General features: G+C 38.3%; 1 protein-coding gene across 1 annotated transcript in view; it reads left to right on the plus strand.

Annotated features, from left to right (window-relative positions):
• The first annotated feature begins 1343 nt into the window (after positions 1–1343).
• fscn2a (fascin actin-bundling protein 2a, retinal) overlaps positions 1344–7728 on the plus strand; it is a 10774-nt gene continuing 4389 nt past the window's right edge. Inside the window, exons 1-2 of the mRNA XM_014023770.1 lie at positions 1344–2437; positions 5477–5633. Coding sequence (XP_013879224.1) covers positions 1615–2437; positions 5477–5633 — 980 coding nt within the window. The 5' untranslated portion in view covers positions 1344–1614. The remainder of the gene's footprint in view (positions 2438–5476; positions 5634–7728) is intronic.

The raw sequence follows: 7728 nt of genomic DNA on the forward strand, positions 1-7728 counted from the left end.
GACAGACAGACAGACAGACAGACAGACAGACAGACAGACAGACAGACAGACAGACAGACAGACAGACAGACATAGGCAACCGAAAACATTACCTTGCCCTTGGTGGAGGTAATTATACTTTTGGCTGGATATAAGAGTGTAAAACTTGGTTAGATGGACACATTTTGCAGTGTATCTCTTCACCCAACTAACACCAAACACTAAACTTAAGCAGTTATTATCATTGATGCTCTAAAACACTTAGTTAATTTACTGACCTTCATCTTTGGATTAGTATCAATGTTTTAAAGTCCCATGGCAGTCTGAGATCTTCATAATGATCACACTTAAATAGCAACAGCAAATAAGCCACCAAATAACAATAAACGTGATGCTCTTCTTGCCGTATTGTAAATCCTGAAACTCAGTGTTTCCACTGTTCTCCTTGGCTTTACTCTCACCATCCTTGGGAACCTGTGAACGAAGGAGGTAATGCTCTTACACACTGATCGTCGCGTGCACTGTGACAAAGGTCACGATGGGGCACGGCGTCTCATCCGCTATTATTAACTGCACTAACAGAATAATAGGTGAGGGTTAAGAAAGATTAGAAAGTATAGGGCTGAGAATCAAAGAAGGTGGAAGTAGAGAGAAGGCAAATTCAGTGGACATTCAAATCGGTGCTAGTCAAATTTGTTTCGTCTCACAGAGGAAGTCTGTGCACAGCTCAGACTTCACAAATTTAAATGTCTGACTTGAAGTCATGATCCTGCTGGGCAGCCTCACTGGACCTGTAAAGTTGCAAACCAGTGAAGTAACTTTCATAAAGAAACCCTTTAAGTGCTTTAGGACTTAAGAAGACGTTAGCCATGTGTAAAACTGCAGTTCCAATGTGGAGTGAATGAGCTTCATCATCTCATCAAGTCTGGAACAAAATGGACAATGTCTTCATGATGGAACGACATAAACCCCCTTATATAAGGAATATGAGAACTCCTATTTAAAACCTCTGTAAAATAAAAAGCAGTGGGGTGCAAACAAAAGCACCTTTACTCTTTAGACATTCCTCAATTAGACCGGTGCAACGGCAGATCAAAGCTGGGATAATCCTTGGGCTAAAAAGACTGGTCCGTCTACGGACCTGAGAATGAGTGAGTGTCCAACGCTGGCTGACAAGTGAGCGTGTCGTTAACGAAGGGGATAGGAGAGGATCCAGAAACAGAAGAGGAAGCAAAATGGATGAAGATGTGAACCAGATAAGACAATGAAGCAGCAGTGACTGTAAACCGGAGAAGCAGAGCGAGGGAGGGGAGGTCTGTGGTTGGTGCGCTGCTGTGTGACGTCAGCAGCTTGTTGGACTGAGCTGCTGTGTCCTGCTGATTTTAATCCTAACTCATTAAGGAACTGAGAGCAAGTGCCTGTGTGAGTCCWCCAGGGAGAAGAGAGAAAGTGGCTTGAGAAGGAAGGAACAATCCATTAAGGGAGATAAGTGGACTTATTTCACAGCTTGTGGGACACACACAAAAAAAGGGTTTTGATTTTCATTTCAGTTTGGATTTTCAGTCTCATGCCTACTTCCCCTTGTTTTTCCTAAACCTCTCTGCTCGCTGTCTCGACGCGCGGCCTGGCCAAAGCATGCCGACTAACGGAATTAACCGGGCTCTGAAGCTGCAGTTTGGTCTAATTAACTATGGGAACCGCTACCTGACGGCTGAGGCCTTCGGCTTCAAAGTGAACGCCTCAGGCGTCAGTTTGAAGAAGAAACAAATCTGGACCTTGGAACAGGACGAACAGGATGGTCAAGTGGTCTTCCTGCGCAGCCACTTGGGACGTTATCTGGCGTCTGACAAAGATGGGAAGATCACATGTGGGGCGGAGAAGCCTGACCCTGAATGCCGGTTCCTTATCGTGCCCCAGTCTGATGGTCGCTGGGCGCTCCAGTCAGAACCGTACCAGCGTTACTTCGGCGGCTCTGCTGACTATCTGTCCTGCTTTGCTCAGGCCATCGGCGAGCAGGAGCTGTGGGCCGTTCATCTGGCCCTACACCCACAGGCCAGCCTCCTCAGCGTGGCTCGGAAACGCTATGCCCACCTGTCCGCCTCCGACGGGGAGATCTCAGTGGACAGCAACATCCCCTGGGGGGTGGACTCTCTGGTGACCTTGGTGTACCAGGAGGGCAAGTACAGCCTGAAGACCTGCGACAGCCGCTTCCTCAGCAACGACGGCAAACTGGTGAAGGAGAACAACAGCACCACCAGCTTCACGCTGGAGCTGAAATCTGGCAAACTGGCCTTTAAGGACTGCGATGGGAAATACCTGACCCCAGTGGGCCCCACAGGAACGCTGCGCTCCGGCCGATGCTCTAAGCCTGGAAAAGACGAGCTTTTCGATCTGGAGGAGAGTCACCCACAAGTAGTTTTTCAAGCTGCTAATAAAAGATTTGTTTCAGTCAAACAAGGTAATAAACTGAGAGGTAGTGTTCGCTTCATGCAGTCACAACTTAGCTCCAAGTACTTCACAAAGTTCACGGGTTGGTATTTACTCATTTYAACAGTTATTAACCTCTTAAAATGCTTTAATTTTATTCAACAGGAATGAAGATAATTGAAATATGAAATAAGTTTAGGGGAAAGGTTTTTCTACGTAGCACAGAGAGACAAATTATGCTAACATGCTTGGCCAAGATGGATTTCCATAAAAGGAAACAGAAAATTATGAAAAAAAACTGGAAAAGTGATGATATTTTGCAACAAACCAAGATTTTTGAGCACTTTTATTTAAAGTTGACATTCAATGAAGACTGATGTAAAAAGGTGCAACAGCTATAATTTTTGCTTATATGCTCATTCTTTTTTCTTGTCATTTCGTCAAATGAGTGCTTGCCCGCTTTAATTTTATTGCAGTTTTGTGTTTATTTTACTTGCTTTTTGTGCATTCCCAWCATTGATTACTAAATTTGAAAACCYATGCTAAAAATGTRCTGGACAATTTAAAGACATAGAATTTTAGTTTGAGCTAAGAGTTGAGCTTAAATAATGACGTACCATTTAACACATAGAAATAGAGCAGAACCACCACTGAGTTTAACTATCATCCTGTTTTTATATGGATATAATTGGTTCTTATGGGAGTGTTTTTGCAGTCCCACAATATTAAATTAAAATAGCAAATCTGGAAGCTAATTCAGCTTTTTTTTCTACGTGTTGGAGCCAGAATGTTGGTGGCCATATTGTAGAGGTCATTGTGGTAATGGGCTTTGTCATTTTCACTGTGTGTCCTTTAAAGATTAAGTAGTGTGCAAATGACTGCGGGGCAGATCTGAGCTACAGTGGTGTCACTTACTGCCAATGGGCTTTAATTCTTCGAGCTACTCGCACTTTACAATCGCCCATCGAGTGAAATTCTCATAAACTCTGTTAATGTGGTACTAAAGCAGCAGCAGTGTTTTTTTTAGACATATCAGTGACAAGAAGCCGTCGTAGTGTTGTCTGCTGAGTTTAATTGTGCAGTGTGAAAAAAAAACAAGAGCGAATTTAGTTCTGTTTTATCTTCAAACATATAAGTAATTATAGCATGTCTTTTTTATATATTTGTAAACTTTCTTGACATTTTTTTGCATTGAAGTGGATTTTTAGGCTAGCACAGGTGTGAATACNAATTTAGTTCTGTTTTATCTTCAAACATATAAGTAATTATAGCATGTCTTTTTTTATATATATTTTTAAACTTTCTTGACATTTTTTTGCACTGAAGTGGATTTTTAGGCTAACACAGGTGTGAATACATTTCTCTGTTGTTCATTTCTAAACAGGAAACAGTTCATTAAACTGCTTCTCCTCCTCCACTTTTATTAAACAAAACAAATTAAATTTTTTTAGTGAAGTATTTGGGCTTGTGGCAGCTCCATGTTTTTTTTTTTTTGTCTTTTTCTTTTCTTTTTTTTAAGGACCAAGGCACTGAAAGCTGCTTAGTGGGCCCAGCAGTGCAGATTTGCATTTCGCCACTCAGGGAATTACAGCGTGCGAATGAGCAGGAAGGGTGCGGGGAGTGGGGTGGGGAGTGACTGAAGGGGATTAGCGTTGTAACTGGATTAAGAGAAAGGTTGAAGGATATTTCTGTGGCACCTAAATTAAACTACAGCAGACACAGTTCAATTACAGGCGATGTGTCTGTGTAATCACAGCCACTGACACACCCCACAAACCAGTTTCTACATGTGGATTAGGAAAGCAACACCAAACTGGATGCAAGTGAGTTATCTGAGTGGAGCAGGAAACAACATGACTAAAAACAATGGTATCGTTTTGTGCCTGAACTAAACAAGTATTTTTATTTTATTTTATTTTATGTTATTTTTGCATACAATACAAATCACAAGTTGGTGAAATGGAATTTGCTTAAAAGTGAAAGTAAAGCACTACAACATATGGTTCACACATGGCCACTGAGCATTTATTTAAAATTATTATAACCCCAAATTATATTTGTTTATCTGGGTTGTTTAAATGCACTTTAATGCTGATTTTAAAATGAGAAAGGGAAAATAACATCACAACATTAAAATGATGTTACAATAAAATCACCAACTAATTTGTTTTTCTTGTAATTTAGCAAACAAGATTTCCTCTTATAAGCTTTATTTTACACATTTGTTGAGATATCTTGGGAAATAAGCACAAATAATGATAATTATCGTTGTGTTTTTAGTCTACCCTGAAGCGGTTCATATATAAAAATTGGACGGTTCAGACGGTGGTTAGAGCTGTTGCCTTTCAACGAGGTGGTTGCAAATTCCCTCCCTGGTTTTGAGCTTTTCTGGGTGGCGTTTGCATTTTCTTCATGATGTGCATGTTTTTCAAAGTATTCAAAAAAGATGAGCGGATGCATGGATGTTTGCCATTAAACCACTAGATGTCACCAAACTGTGCATATTGGACTAGAAACACAAATTTGCCTAACAAAACAATTCAAAAGAACAAGATAGGTAACACTTCCACATAATATTTGTTTTTAAATGAAGCTACCTTTTCCACGAACCGTCATCTTATTGGTTATTAATTATAATACTGTAATAAAAGAAATACTAATGCAACCATTTGGTTAATGAAGGCTCATCAGCTATATAACAGCATGAATTAAAAAAACAATGAAAATATTGTAAAAATAAATAGCAAATATTAAATTATATTGTGTTTAATGTTTTCCCAGGTGTTACGTTTAAGCATGAAGAAATGATTAAAAGCATTGCTTTCTTTGAAAGCTAACCTTATTTGCTGCTTGTGAGGAGGAAGGAACACTAACACTGAAAAAAAACACAAAAATGTAATTAAACAAAAGTACCAGTAGAGTTGTAGTTAGTGCTGAATCAATTATGTACTTGAAYACAAATTTACACAAAATTTGATTCAAAAGACATTCATAGGGATGAAGTCTTGTGACTATTTTTTTTCTGATAAAAACACAATTATCACAAGTGTTTTTCTCTCCTTGTTACCAGGAGTGAGCATCTCAGCCAATCAGGATGTGGAGACAGACATGGAGACTTTCCAGATGGAGATAGACAAGGAGAGTAAAAAGTCTATGTTCAGGACCAACGGAGGATCCTACTGGACTTTAGTGACTCACGGAGAGATCCAGTCCACTGCCACAGATGTGTGAGTAGCTTTTAGGACCATTAAAGAAAAGATCTGTAAATAAATAGTAAATAAATACCAGCAGACACCTGCAGCACAAGCACATACTAACCAACTACTTTTCATTGTGAACTCAAACTGATGCACTCGGCATCGGGGCCTGCTTGTGACATAGGTGGTATAGGCAAATGCTAAGGGCTCTGTCTATCTAGGGGGCACCACAAATGAGGCATGAATAAAACCTTGTCATTACAATTGGAGTATACCCCTGGACCCCTCTAGACGTTCCCGTTAACATGCACAGATGTTCATCATTGCTGTCAGCAAGCGTTGGCAGGTAGACTTCTGGTATTCTGTTTCAAATGAATTATATTGTTAACTATAACTGCGAACCTGGTTTCTAAAGATAAAAATAATATCAAAGATAAAACTATTTAATTTGGTATGGAAATGTATGGAAATTAACAGGGAGATTTAGAAAATTACACAAGTGGCTCCATGTGAAATCTTGCCAAGGCTGCCAGATTGGCTAGAGCTGGCCGTGCTCTACATTAACTGACTGTGCAAGAGCTGGGAATTCTTTCTTTTACGTTACCCTTATTACCGTGTAATTACAAGGTAATAAAAAATGGTAATTAAATGTAATTACTACCTCATTACCATGTAATTATGGTACAGAAGAAAAAAAAGCTATTGGTAACTACAATCAAATTACTATTCAATAGTAACTCAACACTATATTTATGACCAAAACAATGCAACTAAATTTTGGGGTTATTGGTTAATTGCAATAAAATATAACTTTAACACTGTCCAAATTACCTACTACTTATTTAGGTGTTACATAGTGAATTGTAATACATTACCAGGTAAGTGCTAATGCAGACAATTAATTACATAGTAAAATTGCACCCTAATTACCACATAATTACATAAGGTAGAAATTACATTTAATCACATTTTTATTACCTTGTAAGTACATGGTAATAAGGGTACCGTAAAAGAAAGTGTTACCCAAGAGCATTGTTTAATTTTTTGACAATAACTAATAGAATAAATGCTGTTAGCAAAACATCTAATAAATAAATATATATGTATTAATTAATATTAATAATTGCTCTGAGGCCACGGTTAATGCAGGCCAATAGGACAGGGGCTGAACAACATTCAACATTCAACAAGTCATTATGTTAATAGACYAAGTATTACAAAGATCTGTTACCTTCGAAATAGCTTATTTTGCTGCATTTAATCATGAATAAAAAACATAAAGAAGTGATAATGAAACAAAATATAATTGTTTGAAATAATCAAACAAAAACACATCATGCCTTCTATTTAACACAAAGATTATTTTGACATGTCTTACTTGCCAAATTTTTAAACCAATTTTATTTTCAGTTTCACAGTTTTATCTTCAACTGCTTGTAGTTTTAATTGTCTCGGATGTTCATAGAAATGTTGTTTTTACTATTTAAGATTCTGGATTTTCTATAGACACCACACATGTCTATGTTTAACTAAACAAACTTAGAGTAATTAAAGTAGAAAACCAAGGGTTGGGCTGTAAAAGATGAATGAACCAGTTGGCGGGTCGAACTTTGAACACTTGTGGGCTGGATGAGGTCCGCAGGCTGCCACTTGGATAGCCCTGTTTTATAGTCACCGCACTTCAAGATGGCTGCCTATCCAAATGTAGTTAGTAAACACAAAAATAGGCTTTTACAGATTTTGAATTAAAATTCAGAATGGTAATAAACTTGTTGAAACTAAACTAATGAAACTAAAGTAAGAAAATAGCGGCTGAATCTACAACTGATTGACTTGGAGTCGACAAAGTGGCCAATAATGATGGCAGCTAGCTGGCTTGAACTTACACAAACATTATACAATCGGTGAATTTTACAGGTAATGAGCTAAAACTTGGTGAGGCGTTAGCTGACAGGAAATTACAACACATGTTCCAAACATGATCAAATCCTGTGAGATAGAAAAAAAATTCAGCAATTCACTCAATTCTCAAGATTAGATATTAGTTTAAAACATGAAACATAGTAGATAATATGAAATTTCTTCAACAAAGGCCTTTAATTCTTCCTTTTGCTTATTCATGCCC

This window comes from Austrofundulus limnaeus, unplaced genomic scaffold (assembly GCF_001266775.1).
Source record: "Austrofundulus limnaeus strain Quisiro unplaced genomic scaffold, Austrofundulus_limnaeus-1.0 Scaffold389, whole genome shotgun sequence".
NCBI classification, from domain to species: Eukaryota; Metazoa; Chordata; class Actinopteri; order Cyprinodontiformes; family Rivulidae; genus Austrofundulus; species Austrofundulus limnaeus.